Here is a 26331-nt window from a genome sequence, read left to right as displayed (position 1 = left end):
GCATCTGCCTGACATATGTAACAGTGATAATGTAATTAATGTGCAATAGGTGCTAGAAAAGAGGTGGAGTGCCCAAGATGGTGAGGTTCAGTTTGGTGGAAAGGATTAAGAAAAGGACTACCAAGTAATAATGCTTTAGGGTTTGCACATACACCACCTGAAAACTGGGACTAGACTAATCCAGGACTTTCTTTAGTATTTCACCCATTACTCTTTACTGCTTCTGTAGCCATAGCTGTCTTGGCATACACTGACAAAAGTAAGGCTGCCAATCTGCGCCACCCGCCCCTTAAATTAGTACCAATCCCACACATTCAATTAGTGTCTTGCTCTAAGGCACAATTGTGGCATGCACTGGTCCTGACTGGGATTGAAGCGACAAGCTGTAAGCTCTTATCATTGAGCCATTGCTGCCTCTAGACCAAAGACGAGATATTTTTATCTTTGCCAATTCTTGTGTTTTTTCCAGTCCATCACTTGTACGACTTCATCTTGGGAGCGCACACTACACAAAGCTGGCAGCCCCACAAATATGTATGAGGGAGACATGGGCAGATAGAGACAGTGTATGTGAGAAAGTGGAGGGAGCATTTTGACTGGGAGCCAGTTGGCCTGTGGCGAAGCAAGCTGTCCTAATGAAGTGATCCTACGCGCCCCAGCATCCCGTCTGCAACCGCTTTCAAAGAAGCATAAACAGACTTGTAAAAATCATTTCAGACCATAATGGGATTAAGTCTATTACAGTCACAAAACAATAAAGAAAGTTTGAGGGTTTTGACAGAAAACAATTTTGTAATAAGACGTAAATATAAATCACTCAGTGTTTTGCCACATATGTACGGACCATTCCACTGTGTAACGTACTGTTGCCCATTACCAAAGCTTTGTTTTTGTCTTATTATAGTGACGGACACCAATGCTCTAGGACAAAGCAGTTTTCCACACATTTTACCTCATGAAAAGCTCATGTATGATATTGTTGCTCTGTGCTGTTTCTTTTAGTCACAATGAGGGCTGCAGATGAATCTAATTAAATTATAATTACAAGAAAACGAGAAAGTCTAATGTCAAGGCCTAAGGCTCCTGTGACTATCTCCCTCAAAACAGCATATATGGAAATACATGATGCAATTTACTATTAAAGTCTAAGCCAACTCAACTAGCATACATGTTATTCATATCTTATTTTGTCCTGGGAAAAGAACCAAAGAAAATCAAGGAACTGGTTAAAGGTTATTCAGATTCAGGCTGCTTTTTGAGATGCTAATTTGTACTAAAATCCATTAGCTAATGTGGCACATTAAATTCTATTCATAATTACATTCTTTACATACAAATTTATGATGGAAACATGGCTACTATTCTCCAATCAGCCGCCAATCACATGTCACGCTCAGTAATTCATGCAGGAAAGGTGGGTGTTGTTAGTGTGGCTTACAGCTTACCTGGCCAGCCAAAACCACACACTTTGACAAAATTTTACAAAGACAAGTGAGTCTGCAAGCATATCCTTTCTCCCCGATTTCAGAAAGCATGATTAACAGGGGGATTAACCCATCAGAGTAACACAAAGTCAGTTTGTGTCTAAATAAATATGGTAGCATATGGGAAAAAGGGGTGAAAAAACAACACCGAGGACTGAGAAAGAGCACAGATTTCAGTTGAACCAATAATCGAAGCACAAAACTCATTTATCCCAGGTAAAAGAAGGCACAGATTTTGTTCTAAATCATATGAGAATTTTCGAGAGATGTCCTCTGCATTTGAGACCATAGAGGTTTGTCATGCTCTGTAGTCTGACTCCACACCCTTCTGGATTCAAACAGGAGGTAGAAGGGTCTGGTCAGGCAAGATTCCAGCATATTCTTGTCAACCAGACTGCAAGCTGTGGGCACTCTTAGGACCCCACACATTATACATTTTTGTAGATGTTACCTACATCTTTATGCAGAATAAAAAAATTTAAAAAACTAAACAAAAACAAAAAAAGAAAAATTGTAAACCGTTGCCACACTAGATCATGTTTTGCTGTTTTGCTTCTGTTTTTGAATGGGAAAAGCAGCGGCGAGTCTACCACCTTCGCTCAAAGCAAAAATGAACAGGTACAAATGTTACTCTGACGGGTTACTTTGAACCTCTCCGCCCAGCCTTGAAATTGCATTCACTGAAAGCACCTTACTGACTTTGTCTGTATAGAAATTGTGAAGAAATTCAGATGGCTGTCCCAGGTATCTTGCCATAAACTCCAGTATGCATTTCAAGAGTTTGCTTCTGTGAGAACGACTCTCAGCCAAGACCCAGGAAATAATCACAACCTTGTGTAATGGGGTAAATTCTAAATACAAAATTAACTTCACTATATCAACATTTACAATCAAATATCCTGCCCTCCCCTTTTACTTTGTCAAAGTGCTTCTCACAGTCTCCAAAACTACCTGGACTTTGAGATTTTCACAGCTTCCGTCGTCAGGTTGCTAAAGGTTTTAAAGGTTCGTGTAAACAGCTTAACTGGATCAGCCTTAACACCCAATATGGCAAACATCTGATTTACCGGGGAGCCTGCTTGTTGGCGTACAGGGCCACACCTGGCTGAGCGAAGCGGGGAGACGGGAGAGAAATCATTAGTCAGGCAGTGGAGCTGTCAGGCCTCCTGCTGGGCCTCAGTGGTGACTCCCGAAAGTCTGTGTGCACGTTTATTAGAGAGAATACGGCAGCCGGATGAAGCAAGAGCTGGGAGTAGCTTCGACTAGAACGAAATACGCACCCGCCTTCCACACACTTCTTCAATAATGGATGGGTTTGTATGATATATTCACAATGCGCCAACCAGGCTTTGATACGGTAACGCACACAGCACAACGTCTAATAGGTCTATACACACAACCTTGCTATATATGTTTTAGCACTAAAATAAGGCGTGTTTATTTTCACAACAGCAGCTGGCTTTTTTCTCAGTACGGAATAGTGATTATAAGGACAACGTGCACAGAGGGTGAGCTTCAAACAAGAATCAAACACACCTGATCCAAGTAGCTCTATTGTAAAGATGTAGCAGTCAAGATCTGAGCCTTTTCTAGTTTCCTGCTGCTTCTTGATACAGGCATCTCTCTGAATTGTGTCAAATCAAGAAATTCAAATGGAACAATGCTACTAAATATGTTGCTAACTCTAACCTTAAAGGATTAAAGGTCATATATTACACAAAATTGACTCTTGTCTTGAGTTTTAAGCCATGTTACAATGCTGTTAAAGTTGCTACGTGATATTTTTTAACCTCACCAGTATCAGTCGGAGTTTGAATTGTTTTAATAATGGCAAATGGGTAAGAAACAGTGTGCGAGAATGAGGGGAAAGTAAAAACGCAAATGCAGGATAATACAAGATTCTTCAAACAGGCATGAATCGATTGAAATACAACTTTGAATGACTTGATTTTGCATAAGATGTCCCTTTAAAAGTGGATCAGACAGTAAAATGCTGACCCGGCACGGTCTTTCTTTGCTAAAATGCTGACGTGCAGGAAACGTGAACCAGGTCCTCGGATTCTAATCAAGAAGCATTAGTCTTTTTCCGCCATTGATTCCCGATCGTTGTAATGGATTTGTAATGGTAATAAATCCATGCACAAATCTGTGGAAATTCAAACAATCCCTTATTTACCCATATAATTCAATGTCATTTTTTACTACACTATAGTCTAGTCTATAGCAGCCGTCAAACTGTAGCAAAACAATATGTAGCCCAGTGTAAAAATGGCACTTTGGACTGAATTGACGTTAATATTATCTGAATAAATAGGTAATGTGTTAAAAACTCCCTAAAATGACTTAAATACACTTGATTTGTCAGTTAAAAAAGCATCTTATAAATAGTTAAAATGTTATAAGCTAACTAAAGGTTTTTATCAATTTTATTAAATACGTTTATTTTGTTTTGGAGCAAGTTTGTTAGAACTGTACTTAAGCATAGCGTGGTCCGTGCACTTCCTCACTTGATTTCATGTCAATCTTTTGTTTTCTGTAATTTAATTGGACAATACCAATCAGCGAGGAGCGTGTTATAATATCGTGCACGTTAGAAACATCTCGATACGACTGGCACTTGGCTGTAAAGAGTGAAGAGAAGCAGACGATAACATAGTCGATCTGGTAAAAGAGTCACAAAAACAGAGTCGACAGGTCTTGTGTGGGACCATTGTTACCTGATGTTAAGTGAGGTTTGAATGTATGTATTTCTTATAGTAAATTCTGTATTTTATGTGGATAAATGTACTAAAGAGAGAATTTCTAATGCACAGCAGACCAAGGCCACTCTCTTTGGACCCTCCTGTGGGCGTCAGTTGTCTCGTTCCACCTAAATCCTGCATGGGCCAGACGTAGCCCGCCATTTGGACAAGCTCATGGACAGGGACACGTCACTTATACCACTGATTGACACCAAGGTTTCGTGAGTACTATTTAAAAAAAACAAAACAAAAAAAACCTGTGCGGGTGCTTTTATTTTGGCTTGTTTAGCAACTGAAGAGGCCATTTTTATGTTTTTAAGGCCCGAAGCACCCGAGCAACATCAGACCTGCAACAAAATTGAGCAGAAACAGAAATTTGTTACTTATTTTCACATGTATTGAAATTCAAAGTTCATTTCATTTATTTTATCCCTCATTTTAAACTGACAAAATTTCTCTGTTTATATTCTGCAGCAGTCTATGTGTGCGTTATATGTATTATTCGTTTACATTTGTGCAAAGTTGCATTGGTTCACAAAGAAAACTTACACATCGCTGCTTCCAGTAGAGGCACTGCCACACAAAACTTTAATAGACACTCAAGGATTAGATTTATTGCTGTATCTCCTGCTTACCACGCTGTATTACTTCAAAGTAAAAGTACCGAGGGCCCCGCTTGTAGTACTAGAACCATATCAACACAGAGTTAATACCTGAGCTACATGAGATGGGTGCTACAAACAAATACGCACAACGCAAACTGAATACTAGCTCAGTGTTCTGCTTGTTAAAACTGTATGTTCTTTGTCATTAGCAGCATTCTTCTGACAAATTTCACGAACATGCTAAGATCCCCGCCTGCTTGGCTCCTTCAGTCTTCTTGATTGGGCTCCAGTGAGCTCAAGTCTCCAAGAGGAATTGGACAATTTCATTTGCATCCACTCTGCTGTTGGTTTGCTGCCAATATTTCAGCTGAAGGATTTCCAATGTGACTTGACATACAGTGTGCGATTAATTAAACAATATGAGGCCCATCTGTGCTCACGTGTTGTTGGATCAGATGTATTTGACAAACTGTACCACCGCTGTTTTGTGATCTTTTAATGACAATATGCTGGAATTTTCATCATGATTTTTAGTTGGTAGTTTACATTATTTGTACTGTCTATCCAAGGGTTTCACATTATAGAACATTATAGCTTGCCTACACTTTTTTCTTTTTTTTTAGCCATAAAAATCATGTTAAAGGAGGCATCAACATGATCTTTTGCCCTTTTTCACACAACTACCTTTATTTTACAAATCCATCCTTATTTTTCCATTGATACATCAAATAAAGGTGTAATACCAGTTTAAGTAGAAGAAAAATATAAAAACGAATGTACTTTTGAGTAACTTTTATGCAAGCAAACAATGAAAAAGCTATCTGGTCAGCTCAGAAACACTTTAAATTACATATATGAACAGTAATCAACATTTATACAAAAGATTATGCATATTGTACGTAGGGTTAGGTTTAAAAAAAAAAAAAAAAGTCAGGCATTTATGCACCTAAGACATTGATTTTGCCTGGCCGTATTTTTTAGAACGTCTACTAAAGAATCTCTCAAGTTCTGCAGCTTATGAGTTTGTAATCTTTGGTAAAATAAGTAACATATTTTAAGAGCCCCATGCCTCTGTTTTGAGATGCCGTTTGAATTTACATGATAGCACAACTGGTTGGGAAGTTACGGTAATGGAAAGTCCGCAACCATAAATCTATTGGCAAGATGGCACCATGTAAAAGAAAGCTAAAAACCCATGAATACTATTTCCTAAGCAGATGTATTAAGATTGTGTCAAAGAAAAGTCGAAATCAGCTAAAACAAAAAGTACAACGATCACATTTTTAAGCCCACCTTCTGTTGGATCTACTTTCCATTGCACTACTGTCCATCTCTCACCTGTTCTGAAGCTCAATATATTCCAATAATCCTTCTGGGCTCTTTGGGGCTTTCTGTAAATGCAAGCAAAGCTATCTGTCTAAAGGGTAAACAAACACACTTTGACAAAAATATTTACAAGAATAATGTGCTGCTGGTACTTCTGCTGTTAGCAATATTGTTTCTGCCCCAAAAGTTCAATAAACTGTGCAAATGCTGCAGAGATGGCAAAACCAAGGGTGATTATGTCGATATGCTGAGCGATGCTAATAGCCACAGGGAAGATGAGATTGGAACAAAAGTGCAAATAATGAGAACAATGAAGATGAAGAGCTGGCACTGAATGTAGGCTTAGAAAACAACGGAATTCAAACAGATAGCACCAACGCCTCACACATCCGCATAAACGGTTGATTGTGTTATGTGTTGGTTTAATAGTTCTGTAGTCTTATATTTTTATTATAATTCCACAATGTTAAATTTAAGTCTGTTTTATTTTTTGAGCGCCTATTTCTATTCTCTTGTTGTTCTTGAACTGTGCGTTTTAACCAAGCCCCGGGGCCTAAACATGGCCGTCCATTGAAGTCATTGGGCCGTGCTCGATGGCGCATGTCGCTAATTAACCTTTAGCGGCTACATACATCCGATCCTGCCCTGCCTATCGACCATGCGCAGTGGAGCTACAAGAGTGAGCAGATGGAAGAATAAATAAAATATACATTATAAATGATAATGTTTATGTTTCCAGGAGATTCTGAACCATGTTTTAAACCTGCGGCTCGTTTTTGACAGTTAGGCTCGTTCACGTGACCGCCAATCAGCGCTTAAGCTTAGCTGGAGCGGACATTAAGTGTAGTTGAAGCTAACGATTAAACAGCTTTTTTTTTTTTTTTTTTTTTTTTTTTTTTTTTTAATAAGATTTAGAGCTGAGAAAAAGTTTATGATTTAAAAATAGGTCAAAATCACCACAAAATTCAACTTTTGTGAAAGCTGGAGGTGCCCGGTCAGTCCCTGTCAGTCCCTGTCCGTCGAACACGAGCAGTTTGTGACTACATAGAGCTCTACGAGAAAAATCCTTTCAGGGCAGGAGGGAGTTTTTCATTGTACAGTGGTCCCTCGTTTATCGCGGGGGTTACGTTCTAAAAATAACCCGCAACATAATATGTTTTGCAGCTGTAAAACCCCTCACCACACACTTTATAAATTTTTCTCAGACAGGCATCAACATTTTCTATTATCTCATATTTTTCTCATTTTTCTCTTGTTTAAACACTCTCAACGTTCAAACCTTCGTAGGCGCCTTTGTCAGTGCGAACGTTTCATCGACATTGTGGGTTTTGTTGAGGAGAAAACTTGCAAACATTCAGCACTTCAGAGTCACACTGCGATCGAACATTTAAACATGTAAATTTGGCTGAACGCATTCTGTGCTGTACAGGAAACACGGCACAGAGGAGACTGATGGACAATGGTCTACAGTCCCTTAGCCAATCAGGACGGAGAATACATTGGATGTTCATATGCTGTAAAAAAACATGTAAAATTGTACTAAAAAAAAATCTCTGAAACCGCGAAAGGTGAACCACGTTATAGTGAGGGAGAACTGTAGTACCAGTGAGTGGAGACTAATCCAACTCGAGACAGCTTTAAGATAGCAATACCCTAGCCATAGTTTTAACACTGGAATTTCTCTGCAGTGGATATCTTCTAGTTCGGGGTAAGTACTCTATGTAATAAGTAAACAAAACAGTATTTATCAGAATGGAGAAGTCTGTACTTGTTTGGGTACAGTGGTTTGTTTTAATCTACTTACATGTTCTTGAAAAAATGCATCAAATATGTCAATCATTTAGCTACTGTATAGGAGTAGAAAGTAAAAATATGGTGACATTTTAGTATGATTTAATCGGGAGAAGGCAATCAGCTCATAAGTTTCTTTAATACTTTTTTTGACATCTGCAAGAGTGTTCGTGTTGCTGTGTTTGGTCTTTGAACAAGCGTTACATCGGTATTATAAATTTCAGCACTGGAACATTCCGAGCTCTAACTTAGTGAAAACAAATTATGGAGCATTTATAACAAAGGGTGAACTCGCTGTTACTGTGAAAGCAGTAATAAAAAGTCAGCTTGTAAGTGGGCTAGGGTTAAAGGGGTATTGCGTGGACTTGGATTTTTGTGTAGGCAGTTTCAGAGTGTAATCAACTGCAAATGAGTACATTACCTTCTGGCAGTGGCATGTGACTACTTTTATAGGTCACGGTCTACTCAAAAGTGCACTTGACTCCCTTTTGTCTCATCTCATTGCACAAGACTTGGAGCAGTTGGAACAAAGCAAACCAAATTGAATTCATCTTTATCTGACTCTTCCTTTGGATTTGCCTGGCTTCAGTATAACACTATTCAACATCTTCACACTTTCAGACACATATGCGACATCTCGACTAAAACTGGAACTAACTGCACTGGACCAGGGTGTAACTAGGACATTATCAAACCAGGTCTACATCAAGACTAAAGTGAGCGAAAAGCAGGACCAAACTCCCAGTAAGAGTAGTATACTTTAAGTGAGAACAGCCAGGTGCAATCAGAAACACCAGGTTGTAATGAGGGCAGTACTGCGTGATGCAACTTAGTACTTGAAAGTGCAGTGGCCACTGGAGGCAGCACACAACCCAAATCTGAACACAAATCTGCAAATTTACCTAGTTTGCATTATAATTGCCATGAAAGGACTAAGGACAATAAACATCATATACAGGGTTTAGTAGCAAAACATTGATTTAAGTTGTTTTAGTGTTTAGTTCCACTGTAAAAAACACAATTGTTAACACACCCTTTCATATACAGTGGTTTGTGAGCTCCTACAACTGAAGTGCTCTACGTAGAGTCAATATCAATATGCATAATATACCCAGACAGCAAAAGACAGATTCATTCCTAAACATAGACTCTATATATAAATGGACATAGGAAGTAATCATGGGTGCGTTTCCTGCTCCATCGACCTGATGCTGTGAGCCTCGTCATTTTGGTCGTAAAATGTTCATATTAACCCGCTCTACATGATCCTGGAATTTTAATTTTGCTATTGTGTTAAGATATGAACCTTAATAACAGACGAATCAGGCACTTTCTATCCCTGAAGTCACTCCTGCTAGCTTTAGCAACAGGTTTAATTGACAACGTTGCCAAGGGCCCGCTCCATGCTACAACAGCAGTGCGGGCGGGAAGGGGCGTTACCTACATCAGCCTCGCTCTGGATTGGCTCTTTGGTTGTATGAGACTCACGGCCAGAATTCCAAATATAGAAATCGGCTCCACATTTGGCCCTGTAACCACTAGCTTCGATGCACGTCATTTGACTGGAGCCGAATGCTATGGGTGACGTCACACTGACTTAGAACATAGATTGCATAAAAAGTGGACTAACAAATAAACCTATAGACCAGAGGTATCAAACATATTTTTACCGAGGGACACATCAACAAAATGGCTGCCGTCAACAGGCCAGATGTAAAATAAATGTAGCTTTACTTGCTCCAAAATTCTTAATCAACTGTTTCTGTATTCATTACTTCTTCAAGTTACAAATATTACATATGCATTTGCAAAGATGTAAAAAATATGGCTGTGTAACTGTGTCTCTCCTGATAAAATTACATTTTAAGACAATCGTACCTTTTAATTTACCCTGTTGAGGGTAAAATGATGTGAAAGGGCCAGATTTAGCCCGTGGGCCTTGAGTTTGACGCATGTGCTATAGACAGTGTGTGCCATCCATTATATTTGATTACCTACATTTAAGTGCCCATTAAAATAAAACTGCAATGCAAAAAATAATACTGCAGTACAAAAAAAGTGTAGTTTATGTTGTACATTTAAAATATATATATTAAGTTTACATACTGGTTTAAGGTTAAGTTCAAGGGACACTTCACTGTACCAAGACACTTGCTAAATGTTCTGGACCCTTCATCCGATGGCTCAGGGGCTGCCTGTCAAGAGCCTAGAAGGGACCGTAGTGCATTGCCATGGGGACCCTTTCCTGTGCTGACATCCGTGTCCTTATTCTATCCTCTAGCCTTGTTCTAACCAATGCTAACCCAAGCCTAACCCTTGATGGATACTATTTAGGGTAGGGTTAAAAGCACGTGTCCCAGTGGGTCCATTGCGCATTCAGGTCCTCAGAAGGATAAAAGGACGGTAAAACACACAACCGCACACAGACGCCTCTTTTTTTACCCTCACACCCTTTCATGACCCTGCTCTGTATGCAGCGTGAGAGACTTCCTCAGCTGAAGGAGAGACACGACTTTAATTTTAAATCCTCTGTGTATGAACCAGTGCACTAGAAGGCTGTGCTTGTTCTTGTGCTTATCCTGGAGTATCCATTTGTGTAGCGTATTCTGAGCTCGTTTCGAACCATGATTCATACCCATAACGACTTCTGTGGTGGACACGTGCTTTTGGTGCTAAGGGCGACACAAGGATAAGCTGGGGCTATAAAAATACATGTTTCATTACTGGATATGCTGGATATTGTCTGAAGTAAATAGAACATTTGTTGTTTCTATATGACTAAATTTGGCAGGGATGGCAGTAATAAATGGCACCGAGTCCACTTTTGGAGTTTTGTTTGTCATTAAATGAAATCCTAGACAATGATTTATATTAAAACTAATCCAATTAAACATCTGTGATCCTTGCCTGGCACGGGTCTTATTTTAGGGCAGGGATGTCCAAACTACGGCTCAGGGGCCAAATGCGGCCCTCAGACCAATTTTTGTTGGCCCTCATGCCTCTTCCTAAACTGGCCCAATTGATCAGGAAGTATTTTTTACTACAAACTGAACAGATTCTACCTCTATAACCTGAATAAGATCACACTACATTGTGACACAGACCTAAAAATAATAATTCAAGTCTTATAACGGTTATTTCAAAACTGTGTTAAATGCACCATTTTACACTGGTTTGTGGCCCTTCGCTTCAAATATGTTTCAATATGCGGCCCTTGGTGAAAAAAGAAAAATTGGACGCCCCTGTTTTAGAGTATAGATTGCATAGATTTTGCCTTAACTCTGCAATATCTAGACATCTCGTTTACTTTTCTTATATAATCAAAAATTGTCCCTGGAGATGTTTGTGAAAAACAAAGCATTGGACCTGATATTGATATAGTGAAACTGATGAAATTGCAAAAACATGATGCACACTAGCTAATGTGCAGATGTTGTAGCCTATTAGCAGCTAAATCACTCATGTCAATGTTATAAACAAACAAAAAACACTGATTTAACTTCACTTTGGTCAACATTTCTAAGCAGCCAATTAACATTAAGGAAATTAACAGTGTTTAGTAAAAAGCATTTGGGATTGTTTCTTTTCAAACTACTCTCTCTCAGCCAAATCAATAGACTATAATATTAATCGACCAGCTTTCTTCTACCCTTGATAATGCATACATCCCGGTGCACAATAATCCACAACTCCCATTAAATTTGTCCATTACGCTTGATGTTGTTCGTTTCTATGGGAATGGCAGGGATAGTGAGCTCTGCTACTTTCCCTGCTAGTATGGGGTTTGAAGTGCATGCTGGGATTGCGTGTCAACAACTGCAGGATCTCTATATTGGTGGTTTTCAGATTCTCAAACATGATGATGCCATACTCCCAGATAGAGGGAAAGTTCCTATGAAATATCCAAAAAGGTAGATGCACAAACACTGAACTTGATCATATCTATTAGTGACTAACCCTAGAATTATATTAAACCAAAAACCTGCAATTTAACCATATTAATTTTGCAATGCCATCTGAAATCCTGCAATGAAAGATTCTACCTTCTTAGCAAACGTACTGAAACAAATAAGACAACACTAAACAAATCCTGTATGAGAATAATCCCGGGAACAGACCTTGTAAGACCTTGCATAATAACGTGCATTTTATGATCTATATGATCAGATATTCCCATGGCAACACTATACTCGCAACACAACACGATTTGTATGCTTCGGTTTGCTTGTCAGGTGCATCTTTGAGCACCATTATCCCATCACCACCTAGGCCGATAAACTTTTGTGTTCCAATCTGGTCTTTCAAAGCCTTTCTAATTTGCCCCTGCAGTGCTAATGGAAGATAGTGGAGGCAGATTGACAGGAGAATTAATGGCGGCCATATACACTGAGGGCTGTATAAGAGCATGCATTAGGGAGAATGGAGCCCTCCTGAAGATGCGTAAAACCCTATATCTCTGATGTGTCCACTGCAGTCGCTCAGGGCTTCTGCAAAGGTAATGATGAGGTTATTTCACCCAGTACTTTTACAGCCCCAAACCAGATGCCTGTCCAAGTGGAATATGGCACGTGTTATATGTTGGATGAGTTAAACAAAAAACTGTATACTGCTTTTAATAATGAATGAAACTGAACGAATAGTTTGAGTCAGGCTTTGTAACTAAGTAAGGTGTAAGGTTTAGGAGTTAGGATTAGTTGACGATTTGTTCATTATGAATTCAATCTTTGTTCTGTTTGAAAGTCTAGTTATTAGAAAGTATTGCCCTTTAAGGTATACCATTTGTACTTTGCCAGTGAATTGTATATTATTATCAGTGGTGGAAGAAGGATTTAAGCAAAAGTACAGATACTGGAGCAAAAATATACTCAAGCAAAAGTAAAAGTGTCACATGAAAATATCTATTTAAGTAAAAGTATCCCGTACCCATTTTACTTTTTACTCTTAAAGTACATTTTCTCACTGATTTAGGGATTTGTGTTGAATTTTGTTCAGCAGAAACAGCTGAATTGATCATCTTTTTCGTAGCTGTTTTTATTTATATATTTTTGTTGCTCAATCCATAAATATGTTAAAAATAAATCCCCTGAAGGTTTCAATCAATAATAAAAAATATACTTTTACTTTTCATTCCAGTTCAAAAATGCAGTGGAGTAGAAAGTGCAGATACTTGCTCTCAAATGTAGTAAACTAAAAGTAAAAAGTATCCTCATTAAAATCTACGTAAATAAAGCACAGTACTACCACTTTTACTTCATTATGTTCCACTTCAGATTATTAGTAGTGATTTTCGTTAACTCTTCATAGATTTGGGGACTGGTTCCATACGTCCAGAATTACAACTATCACACATTTTTTTTGCACTAGCTTATGACACTTTTAAGGTATAATCACAAAAGTGTTGGATTTTTCTTATATAACGCTCTTATATAAGCTGTTTGCATCCTGGTTTGCTCACCTTAATGATTGCATCGCACCGATTCCGCCTTGGTGGTGGTCTTTTCTCTCCGTTCTGTCTAATTTCCTTCATTTTCTTTGCAGCAGGCTTTTAGCACCACTCTCCATTTCTTTTGTCAACAAATCGCATTAGACCCTATTAAAGGTTACTGCTCGCTTTCTCGCAAGCCTCACCTCCATCTGTCTAAATGGGACACAGAGCAAATAGCGTTGGGTTATAGATGGGGGCAAACCAGCACAAATATCACGGAGGCTTAAGATGTGCTAAAGTTTAAAACAAAAACCCAAGATCTTTGCCTCTCCTCCTCATAGAAATTCCTCTTCCCTCGGACTTCCTGATCAGTTTCCAGCAGATATCGATTACTGCTATAACTGCACCGCTCCCATCACGTGGCCTCTGGATTTTCTCCTCAGCATTTTACTGTTTATTTCCTCCGCTGCATGGTGTGGATTTCACTTCCCATTCTCGCATGAAAAAAGAGTAGACAGGAAGTGGCCTCATATCTGTCATCCTCCCCAGTATGAATATCGAGTTCTATTATAGCCCGACCACTATCATTATCATTATTTGACATACAGGAGCTAGACAGAGATACGTGCTTTGGTTATGCCAGTGGTTATGCGTCAGTGTTTTACAGTCGGTTCCATGGTTGTTTTTATGGGTGGTGTATCAGCTGGACCTCCTGAGTCAGCTTTGGCGAAGATCCTATCACAGTAAGGGTGCTTATGTTCCAAGGTTTTTAGAGCAATAAAAACACCTATAATGGAAATCTATGTTATTTTTTCTATATTTTTGGTTGCGCAATAGGCAAGGCAAGTTTATTTGTATAGCAGAATTCATACATAAGATAATTCAAAGTGCTTTACAGAATTAAAGCACATTAAAATCACATTGCAAGAAATCAAAACATAAATAATCATCATAAAATTAACATTAAAGCAGAAAAGTGCAGAATAAAAACCTTTCAGTCATATGCACAGCTAAACAAAACCGTTTTGAGCCTGGATTTAAACATTATCAAAGTAGAGGCTTCTCTCACATCTTCAGTGAGATTGTTCCAGGTTTTAGCTGCATAAAACTGAAACGCTGATTCTCCATGTTTAGTCCTGACTCTGGGCACCAGCAGGAGGCCGGCCCCTGTAGTCTTGTGTGAGTGTGAGATGGTTCATATGGCACTAACATGTCAGAGATGTACTTTGGTGCTAGATCATGGAGACTTGTACACGAGCAGAGCTGCTTTAAAGTCTATTCTTTGAGCTACAGGAAGCCAGTGCAGAGACCTGAGCACAGGATTTATGTGCTTATACTTCCTGGTTCTAGTCAGGACGCGAGCAGCAGTGTTCTGGATGTACTGCAGCTGTCTTAAGGCTCGTTTGGAGAGGCCAGTGAGCAGGCCGTTACAGTAGTCTAACCTACTTGAGACAAAAGCATAAATAACCCTCTCCAAGTCTGATTTTGACAGTATACCTTTGATTTTTGCAATGTTTTTAGACGGTAAGAAGCTGCTGATGATGATTGATTTGATGTGGCTGTGGTTAAACATACTATATTACACAAATTGGATTCTTGTGAGCTTTAAGCTATGTTATAATGTTGTTACATAATCAAAAACATACCTTTAGTCGTGTTTTGTTTCATTCACGCATGTTTGAGTAATCCTTTATTATCAGTGTGCCTAAATCTCCAAAGCTTAAAATGCTCTGTTCCACCTTGTGATGTCATGCAGTGGTAGTTTTCAAGTTAACAGCTAGCTTTTACCTTTAGATTGGAAGTTCCAGGGCTGAAATCATCCACATGATTCTAGTGAAGGTGTATGGAGTTTAGAAACACAGTAGACCTTTCTGTTCCTCATGACATCACAAGGTGGAACAGAGTGTTTCCTGTTTGAGAAAAGAACTCAGCCTAAATATGCAGGATTTGTGTGTTAAACGTGTGTGAATGGACCAAAACACAACCCCAGATATGTTTGTGATGAGCAAAAACATTATAACAGATCAGAAAACAGCGTAATATGGGCCCTTTAAATCTACAAAAGACAAAATTATTTCTATGGCAAAACACCTTAAATCTCGGGACAATGTGTTTATTTGTTTTGGCAGTGACTTCCTACTTGAAATATATGGCCGTGATGTTTGTCGTTCAATATTTTTAGTCTGCACTCTTCTCTTAATGTTCATTTTATGATTATTTATGTTTTTATTTGTTGTATTGTGATTTTAATGTCTTTCTTATTCTGTAAAGCACTTTGAAATACTTTGTGTACACATGGCGCTATACAAATAAGATTGCCTTGTCTATTTTCCAACAGTAAAAAATATGGTCAGAAGAAAAAAATACAAATACAAAAAAAAAAAAGTGACTAGGAATCAGTAGCAATCACGGAGAAGAGTAGAACGAACAGATGTATGTTAGGGAACCAATGAAGAAGAAAATGAAGACAAGCGGTTCAAATGATCATTACAACATGTTGAAAAACAAACAATTAGGGTTATAGCTCGCCGGGACCCCTGCTGGTCAAAGCCGATTGCCAACCTGACATGCTCGCAGGTGTGATTTGGCATCGAGTTCCAAGTCTGAACACCTGTCAGCGCCAAGTGGATGAAATTCCCCAAGTAGAAGAAGGAGCATGTGCTTGTGTGTCAGTTGTATGCCGCCTGTCATCCAGAAAATCTATCAATTCCAGCGGGACATGATGTTGCCACCCTTGCATACAAGCTCGCACAAGCAGCGGAGGCAAGGCAGACATGACAAAACATCCACAGAGACAATTGTGCTACTTCCTTTTGGAGACTAATTAAAGCCACGTTTTCAAATGGAGTGTGGATTCTTGAGAAATAGTGCTGGTGCTGTGCAAGATGTGAAGATGTAGTGCTTGCTTTATTGCTCTTATGGAAGGCAATGGCAATGAAACATATGTGTGTGTAAACCAAATAACCTGATTCTGTGTTTCTATGTTTTTGTGATTTTGTTTTTACAGTGAATTGTGATAAGGGACTAAAGCATGAGTTGTGTTCTTTGTCTCTCCCTCTGGCACATCAGCTATGCAACAAACTGTGTTTTGTCCAGGGTTTGGCCCGTGAAAAGCAGATAGCCAAATAGTCCAACTACAGAGAGTGAATAGATTAATGATCCGTGATAACACATTTTAAAGTCTTTTGATACAGTAAAATGGTATATTAAAACCTATTTGTGATAATACCTGTCTATGCAAAACCAACCCTTCATTTTCATGAGGGTAATTTGCAAAAATCACAGCACATTTCCCTAATGGGGCCACCATCCTCTGTATGATTTATAGTCACAAGGCTGCTGCTGTAATCCAGCACTTACTCTAGCCTTTCTTTAAGTGTGGTAGTAAGTCAAGGTTATTTGCACTTTATTTTCCCCCTGCTCCCAACAGCAATAGAGATATCAAGGAGATGCAGCACGGCAGCAGCTGTCCCAGCTCACAGGGTCTGAAGGGACTGCCAGAGGGAGCAATATCCCACTGAAGAATCCCTCTCTTACTGCATGTGAACTGGAGGCAACACAACTGCACCGCTCCACTCTTTAGCCTGTGGCTCCCAAACTTCACTTTATACAGAAGTCAGTACGAAGAAAGCATCAAACTTCATGTGCAGGTCTGCTCCTCCAGAGTGCTGAGCTCAGCCTGCCTTTTTCATTATTCATTACTTATTGGTCGGGTTGATAGGCCCGGGTGCACTGATTGATAGAATCTGGGCTTCACCCCAAACTGCCTTTTACCATTCTGCACTGGAGGTGGAAGTGGGGTCAGCGAGACAAACATCCCCAGCAGCACTTACGTAGACCAGGTTATAGTAGAATGAAAATATTTACTAACCAACAAAGAAGCAGCCACTGATGAGTTTTAACCATTCGCTTTCAAGAATTTTAAATCCCTGCAGGTAAATCCACATATTCAATGGGTGTCCAGAGTCCAGTGTCAAGTCCCAGTTAAATCCCAGGTTTGATTCCCAAGTGGACGAGGCCCTTTCTCCCTGTACCTCCAACAGTTTCCCCCAGGAGCCTCTGTCGCACCTAAAACATCTGCCACAAGCCTTCCTTTGGGAATGACCATTTTTGTGGGGCTATCCTAGGTCAAATCCTGGGTTGAGTTGTGGATTTACTAAATTAAGGTATTTCCAAATGTTCCCCAAGGAATATTTTATCTTCATGTCCATTTCCTCAAAGCTGCTGGGGCAACCTGTCAGGAGCACTGGGTGATTGCAGTGCTGTGCTGGGGGACCCTCTTCCAGACCTAGGGATAAAAGATTGTCAGTAGTAGCAACTAGGGATTATACTGTGCATGTTTGGTGTATATTTCTAACCATCTTGCAAATGAGAAACGTCCCTTTTCAACTCAATTCAAGACGAATGCACAAGAAAAAAAGCAAAAAAAAAGTATTATATTGATATGCATGAATCTAAATTAGTCGGTGCTGTACTTCCAAATGGAAATTCTTTGGTCAACACAGGCAGGTATAGTCCATATAGATAAGGAAAATAAATTTAAAAAAAAAAGATGGAAACAGTCCTAGATGACGAAACGAATAGAAATGTATATTCAGCTCGAAAAACAACAGAAAGGTAACTCTTATTAGCTTTCATGTCCCCATAGTATGATCCATTCTTTATAAAGGCTTTAAGGATTTGCTGTTTTATCTGGCACTATGTTATAACACCCACTAATGAGGTTCTAACATTAATACGTGGCAGAGGCGAGTCATGAGTACACTATATATTTTATTTATTCCATGCTAGTGGCAGTAACATTGTGTTGTCAAGCTGGTCTCCCTATACAGCAGCCTTTGGGCCAAATAATGACATGCAACCAATTTCTTAAAGCAATATCCCTATAAATGAATGCATGCAGGGGAGATAATTGGAAATGAACTGCCCACACCACATGCATGTTTTAAATCATTACTTCTATACAGGACATAACTTAAATAATTCAAATGTAATTTCGCAAGTGACTGTTTAATACCCAGCGTGTACACTTCAGTATGAAATATTGAGAAACTAAAATGATTTATACACATTGCAAGCCTGTGTAACATTGCAAAAAAAAAACAAAAACGTACAGATGGTAGCTTTAACTTCTTAGTCACTACTGGTAAATACATCCGTCACACTGCCGGAATCCTTTCAGGCTACGCTAGCTTTTGAGTATTTAAATATCCATTACAGTATGACATAACACAATCCCATGTTCTATACCCCCATGGTTTTTTTTGTTTTTTTTTTGTTGTTTTTTTTTCTATAAAGGACAGTGCAGTTAAAATAAATAACCAAACTAGACATCAGGTGCGTTTCGAGGTTGTGTACATGAATAACGGCTAGCAGATCGCACACTCCCCATGGCTCCGTGCCTGTGACAAATGCATGCAGGAGGCCGTGCTAATGCCGGAGAGTCAGAGAAGAGAGGAGAATCGGGCTCACATTAAGACCTGTGACTCAGCCTGCATGTGCGTACACTGGGACCAAGGAAGACACAACAGATGTAGACATTTAAATTGCTTTTCTGTTTCTTTCTGGCTCTAAGCTGCCCCAAAATACTACTGCGTACAGTACAGTGGCACAGCAGCACCTGTCGTGTCCTTAGATGCCTGCTTTAATCCTCCTAGAAAATGCAGTGGGAGTTAAAAGATAGAACATTTTTTTGATTTAGAAAGGCCTTACTTTAGCTGAACACTTTGACAATTAGCTTTTCTGAATTAGTGGTTGTACGGTTTTGCCCAGTGCTGCCAAACTCAACAGCAAATAAGTTATATACGGACAAAAAAAGGATGTACAAAGGGTGAATTGTTGAAATGCCGGTGAACATAGAACATAAGGTGGATATCACACAGTCAAATTTGGTGGTAAATTATACTTGTACTAATCACAGCTGTACCAGGCGTGACTGACAGCCATTCTGCTACATCAACCACTCCAACCACACCAACGTTTTAAAAAGGCATGTTGGAGTGCTATGCCCAAGGACACAGTAACAGTTTGCAATGGTGCTATTTGGGATTAAACCATCGATCTTTCAGTTAGTGGGCAGGCTCTACTTAGGATTGCTTAAGACATTTTTGTAAATATGGCCAGGGCACTGTACAAAACCTGTGCGTACATGGTAATTACAGTTTTACATAATTTTGTTTCGTTTTTTTTTTTATGTCTGATTATGTTCTGCGTATCTTAATTCACATTTCACTTTGGCTCAGTCTACACCACCAAAATGCTTTCAGATAAAACGATAGTCACTTACTCAGAACCAGCAAAACACCATTGTGGACCCATAACCCAAAGCTATACACATGAAAGATGTTGGTCTAGGGAAACCATTTTACAAACACAAATAAATCACATTAGATGCCATCCCCGCCATCTCTGTCTCTCCATTTTCCCCTTTTTCATGCACATGTCTTTGCGGTTCTTCATGTCTACAGGCAGCTTGGAAACTCATCTCCATCAAACCCTGAAAATGAATCATACGGCGGAGCATGTGCAATCCTTCAAACAAACCAGGTGTCCTTCAGCTTCTCTGGGTTTTATCACACAAACAGACAGGCACAGACAGGTGGGGCCTCACATTTTGGCACGATATTTTCAGTGTTAATTTTAAGCACAATGGACATTTGTTTTAAAGGATGCATATTGTGCAAACTTTACTTTTGTTCCCTCATCAAAAACATATCTGGAATTGTATTTAACTTTGTTGGATGTTGGATTATTATGTTATAATCTGCACATTTTAGATTGCAATATTCATCTAAAATTACTTGACACTGCCACACAGGGACTGAGCAGCAATATGGCGTTTTGAAAATAAGCGGTTAAAGATTGTTCAAACATGCACCAATCACTCCAAACACAACTTAGAAAGTACATAAGAAGGGGAAACAACTATAACATGGTTAAAACTTCTAAAATGTCAATTTTGCATAATAGGTCTGCTTTAAGCTCAAAAACACAAAATGCCAAACCAAAAGTACTCAAGGCCAACAATACAAATAATGCATAATGTGTGTTAAATGTGTGCCAACATTCGGTGTGTGCCACAATACTGCATATGTATTACAGTGTTCCCTCGTTTACATTCCAAAAAATTAAACCAGCAAAATCCGCAAAGTAGAAAGTTTTTATTTTTTACAATGATTGAACTTACAATAGTAATATATATTAATGCCTTAATTTATATAAAGACCATTAAAACACTATGAGCACATTAGTTGGCAGTTTTCTTTCACTCACCATACTATGTGAGGGTAAACTAAGCTTCTGTAGCTGCTCTATTTGCATTGTCTTTCTGTTCATACAGTTTATTTTGGAATCATATTTATTTTATTTCTAACTTATTCTATGGATCCCTTTTATTTTATCATATTTTACTAATACTATTAATTATATATATTGCCAAAGCACAGTTTCTGAATTTTGCTTACTAACATTGCCAATAAAGCTTTTTTCCACACCACGTGCATACAGTGTGGATAAAATGTCTTGCTCAAGGGCACGACAACAAACAATAGTAAGACATTTTTTAAACAGTTTTGGCAATAACTTCTCAAACTAACCAGGTGTTCTTGGAATCCTCTCTACCAAGCAATACATACAGACAAGTGCCATCAGAACTAGGCCTTTTAACTTGTCTGAATGTGACACCACTTACATAAGCGCTCTCTTCCTCTCCTTCGATCGTTCTCTCTCTCCTTCTTTCTTCCTCCCTCACTTTCTCTGACAGTGTGCAGCTCTAAGATGGCATTGGACAAGGTCACTCTGGATTGATGGGCCACTCAATCAGTTTACTCTTCATCTGGCCAAAATCTGTAAAGTACACACTTAAACCTGACTGTACACGGAGCAGGCAAACTACCTCAGGCCAAAAGAGCTGGAAGTGCCAGGGACATGCTTTGAACTAAAGCGTATCAATCAGCTGCTCTATAGACTAAACCAGTGTTTCTCACACTGAAGTGTGTATACAACTGGTGTTGCTGTTTGAGTAACTTTCATCTGTTAAAGACCACACATTATGCATTATTAATTCCCCTTTAAACATGCTTTTGGTCACCTTGAGTTTATCATTTCACATTCTATAACTTGAAATGTCTACATTTGGAAAACACAATGTACAAACTCCTCTCACCTCTGCTCCCAATGAGTCATTTAGGTGTTGCAGCTTCCTCTGCCGTCAGCAACTGGAATAAACGATGAGAAATAAACAAATGAAGACCTTAGAAAACATGGTTATACTCATAAAGCCAACATTAACACAGAGTACGGAAATGGCTTATAAAAACTGGACAGAAGAGTTTTACCTGTGACGCAACAATATGGGGTAAATGCAAACTAAGCATTTTTGTTTGCCTGACCTGGACATTATGCAGTACGGGTTTATATCTGGTGGTACTCAGGAAGCCAAATATTACCTCAGGAGGTTGCAATTAACAGAACTCCCTTCTGGCTTCCAAAAAATGACCAGTTGGTACAGTATGCTACAGTTATATATTTGGGAAAAAACAAACCTGCAAATAGACTTGGAATAAACACACAGTAATTCAAGTAGTTGTGGGGGACACTGTAGCTTCGCGGAACATCTGTTTTTAAATGGCAAGGTTTGACAAAAACAAAACAGGCTTCTAATCAGAGCAGATTAGTCAAAGCTAAATCAGCATTTCAGCAAAAACAACTTTACTTTTCCAGATAAAAAATGGTGCCCTTGATGTCCATAAAGCCCAGGGCATATTGATGTCAGATTCAAACAGATCAATAAAGGCAGCCAATTACTGCGCTGTATATTTATCATGGATTATTTCAGTGAAGTGATTTTCAACTTGTGGGTTTGACCAAAAGTAGGTCACAAGGAGCGTAATGAGGGCTTTAATATCTAAATGTATTTATTGTTGAGTTGATACTATACCATGAACTGTCCCTTCAAAATATCATTAGTCAAGCAAAAAGGTTGTTGTTTACTGCATCCTAAAAACTTATAAGCCATATTAGCATTTATAACAACTAGTGACGTGACAAGACACAACTCCTACAAGACAAGACAAGACATGAAATTTGGTCGACAAGAACGAGATAAAACAATATTTCGACATAACTGATAATAAATACACAGTGTTGTTAAGTTCACAATTTGATTAAGTTAAATTTCATATTTTGCTGTCCTTGTATAGCACTACCTCTCAAATAGTTGCAGCTCACCAACTTATAATTGTTATTTCTGATATTTCGTACATCGACTTCATATAAACGGACATAGCTAACCTGCTAGCCACAGCGTTCCAAATAGGTGATAAGTGATCATGGGCGTGCTTCAGGCTCCGTCGGCTCTGACTCTTTCTTTTGAAAAACTGTTGCTGCTGCTTTCTCGCTGTCTACTCTTTTTTTATCTTAAAATGTCCATATTAACCCATTCTACATGATCCTGCTATTTTTATTTCAGTATTGTGTCTGTAAATCAAGATATGAACATTAATAACAAACAAATCAGACGCCTTCTTTCCCCGAGGTTGCTCCTCTAGCGTTAGCAGCAGGCTTGATTGACAGCCTGCTCCATGCTAAAAGGAAGGACAGGAAAGGGCGTTACCTTCAACAGCCTCACTCCAGATTGGCTCTTTGGTTGCTATGATACTCGTGGTCGGAATTCCTAAAAGGGAAGCTCCAAAGCTCCAAATTTGCCGTATAACTGCTAGCCTCCATGAGCTTCATTTGACTGGAGCCAAACACTATGCACTGTAAACCTGAACAGTACAGTGAGCTAATATGTTTTAAAGTGATAGAACTCAAAACCAATAAAAAAAATGTTCACTCAACAAATAACGGATGACTCCAGTCGTATGAGTCCACGTAGCTGTTGTGTCAAGACGTCAAGATATTATGGGGTGATGTCCACATAAAGAACACTGTTTAAGAGTACAATGATTTTGAATTCAGTATTATCAGTTTGCATGATATAAAATGCTTTATTTTACTGGTGACTAGTGTCCACTATTGTAAAATGACTATCTCGGGAAGCTCAAAGCTAGATACTTATAAATAGTTTAGGAGACATTGGCCTGAGGATGCAAAAGCAAGGGCATAGCTAGGATTTTTTTTTTTTTTTTTTTTTTACGGGGAGGTAAGTAAAAACGAAAAAATTACTTAGCTTATACCTTATTTATTACGAAAAAATTGTATGACCCAAATTTTGGGTGCTTATGTGCTTATGTTGTCAGTGTGGACATCACATTTCCTGAAAGATTAACTATCTATTTTTGACAACTGCACCAACAAAAAAGAAATACTTGAACTACTACTTAAAAAGGAAGGCATACGTGAAGCTGCAGTTTGAATGATGGATGTCACTGAAGACACACTTGAGTGTGTCCAAAAGGATGAAACATCATTTAGAACCAGATCCAGAGGAACCATGAGAACCAACGCTGCAGACACAGGTCAGAGTCAAATCAGATTTTGACTTTTTATTAAAGTGTATGTAGCCTCTACTCTTGAGGTTTTAAGAAAAATGGTGCTACAGTCACAGCTGAACCTGGATGACCAGTGCCTTAACCTGCAGATAGAGGACACATACAAGTTTTTCTCATTTTAAGTACATGACCATGGCTCATGTGAAAGCTTAGAGGCTGCACTAGCACTCACTAATGATGAGCTGCAGGTGCTGGGGTTTAGGGAGTGAACATTAAACTTAAATCAACTGGATTTCAGCATTGAAACTTGCAACCCAAATGAGACTCATGTGAGGCACATTCTGATTTCTGATTAATAATAATCCTCTTGAGAATCAAAAGATCAAATTATAACATAAATATAACTTTCACATCATGTTCATTGTTTTATTGTAATTAAAAATAAACCAGCTATATTTGAACATGTTTACATTATATCTGGGGGGAGAGTGAGGCCATGTTTATGGAATTTAATTTAATTCACAGGAGGAAGAGCGATCAGACTGGTCATCGTCAGCTTCGGAGTCCTGTGCATGCTACAAGCGTCTCTCAATGTCGGTCTACGTCTATGTGAGTACTCTTTAAATGTTAGAACAAAGATTTACATAAATATTCAATTAATTTTGGTCATTGACGATAATGAAAGCCTCATGGTGTCTGCTCTAGTCCTTGAAACCATAACCATAACACCTGTCCGAAGACAGAAATGAGCAGCAGTTACAGTTACATTTGAAACCTAAAAAAATACAATATGAACATACAAATTTGCACAATGTGTAGATCATGATTGCTGATTTCTTACACCTAATGAAGTACATGTTTGCAATCTTGACAGTCCTCAACATGAGTCACCAAAACCTGTCTGAAGAAAGAGATGAGCTACACAAAATGTATTCACGTAATTTATGTAATGTTAGAATGTTGCTATCTCATCAAAACCGTTCCTGGAGTTGTTCCGTTTCATCCACACGTTTGTAATCTTGCTTCTTTAGTCTATCTACATCTCCAAAGCTCAAAATGCTCTGTTCCACCTTGTGATGTCATGAAGCAATATTTTTTAAGGTAACCTTTTTTGTCAGTTCTAGGGCTAAAATCATCCTAATGGTGCTAGTGAAAGTGTATGGAGTTTAAAAACACACTGGAGCACTTTCTGAACTGTCACGTGACATCACAAGGTGGGAAAGAGTGTTTTCAGTCTGAGAGTAGCACTAAGCCTAAATATGCAGGATTTGTGAGTTAAACATGTGCATGAAACAAAACACATCTACAGCTATGTTTGTGATGGAATAAATGTGGTGGAACTGTTATTTTCACAGTTGTTAATGTCTAAAATATCTCAAATTAGTGAACTTTAAAAGTATCACTAGATGACATTGCAAAGTGGAACAGAGCCTTTTGAGCTTTCTCGTCTCAGGACGTGTGAATGAAACAAAACTCAACTACAAGAATGTTTTTGATGATGATAACAGCATTCCAACATGACAAGTTCACGTGAGTCACTTTGGCGTCGTGTAGGACCTTTAAGTGTATGTATGCTGTTGTCTTCCTTAGTCCTTCAAACCGAGAATAGAAATCTCCTCGCCAAACTGAAGAAAATGAGTAAGTAGCCTACACAACATGTGTGTTTTTTTCTTTTTTTATATATAGTTTAATAGTTTATTTTTGATACATTTAGATAACGTAAATGAGAACGTCTCATACTTCAGAGGAAGCTTCTATTATGCTTCCGAGATGAAGCGTACCTGGGAGGAGAGCAGGAGCTACTGTCAGGAACACGGGGCTGATCTCATTGTCATTAACAGCAAAGAGGAGCAGGTTTGTTCTACACTTGGTTACAATTTATGGCAAACACTAGTGGCTATTTAAAAAAAATAAATAAAAAAAAACAGTTTTATTTTGTTTTGATATTGGGCAGGAGTTTGTTAAAATATTTCCAGGTCGCTTATGGATTGGATTGAGTGATCGTGAGACTGAAGGAGTTTGGAAATGGGTGGATGGATCCCCACTCACTATAAGGTTTATGTAACTTCCTTTTCTGTTTTGTTTTTTTTATACAGCATTTTAATGCTTTTTTTTGTTGTTTTTTTTTAGTTCTTGGATGTCTGGAGAACCAAATGATGGTAATGATAATGAAGATTGCATTGGAATTCTGGCTATTACTAGAAAATGGAATGATTTGCCCTGTGATAAAAAAGAGCCGTGTCTTTGTGAACTGAAATTTTGAAATTTTGCTTTTTAACACTCTTCTGTAAGTCCTGCATATACTTCATAACAAATGCCCAATGCTTTAATAAATAGCTTTCATTTGCCCTGAATCGAATGTTTGTATATCAATGATGATAATGCCACTATATGAGCCATTTATCCCCGTCGCTGTTTCTTGTAACTTCTGCTCAATGTTTGTCTATGAGGCTGTTTTTAAATATGTTTTACTGTGCACTTTGAGCTTTTTGTACACGTTTTCCCATGTATTTTTTTAACTATAAA

The 26331-nt window shown here is 38.6% G+C and overlaps 1 protein-coding gene across 1 annotated transcript; it reads left to right on the top strand.

Moving 5' to 3' along the window:
* The first annotated feature begins 23742 nt into the window (after positions 1-23742).
* LOC129456756 (CD209 antigen-like protein D) lies at positions 23743-26068 on the top strand. Its single transcript, XM_055226196.1, has 6 exons — positions 23743-23832; positions 24331-24414; positions 24680-24742; positions 25520-25659; positions 25760-25860; positions 25936-26068. The coding sequence occupies exons 1-6, from the start codon at positions 23808-23810 to the stop codon at positions 26066-26068; spliced, it is 546 nt and encodes a 181-aa protein (XP_055082171.1). The 5' UTR covers positions 23743-23807.
* The last annotated feature ends 263 nt before the right edge of the window (positions 26069-26331 follow it).

The sequence above is a fragment of the Periophthalmus magnuspinnatus genome, chromosome 13 (assembly GCF_009829125.3).
Source record: "Periophthalmus magnuspinnatus isolate fPerMag1 chromosome 13, fPerMag1.2.pri, whole genome shotgun sequence".
Taxonomy (NCBI): Eukaryota; Metazoa; Chordata; class Actinopteri; order Gobiiformes; family Gobiidae; genus Periophthalmus; species Periophthalmus magnuspinnatus.
This window is presented reverse-complemented; position numbering and strand designations above follow the sequence as displayed.

Bases quoted from the DNA above. Each gene is read 5' to 3' on its own strand.
- LOC129456756 (XM_055226196.1), top strand. From the start codon at position 23,808: ATGAGAACCAACGCTGCAGACACAG. The intron at 24,743-25,519 runs GTAATTTATGTA...TGATACATTTAG, and splicing joins GCTACACAAAATGTATTCAC to ATAACGTAAATGAGAACGTC. The intron at 25,861-25,935 runs GTTTATGTAACT...GTTTTTTTTTAG, and splicing joins GGATCCCCACTCACTATAAG to TTCTTGGATGTCTGGAGAAC.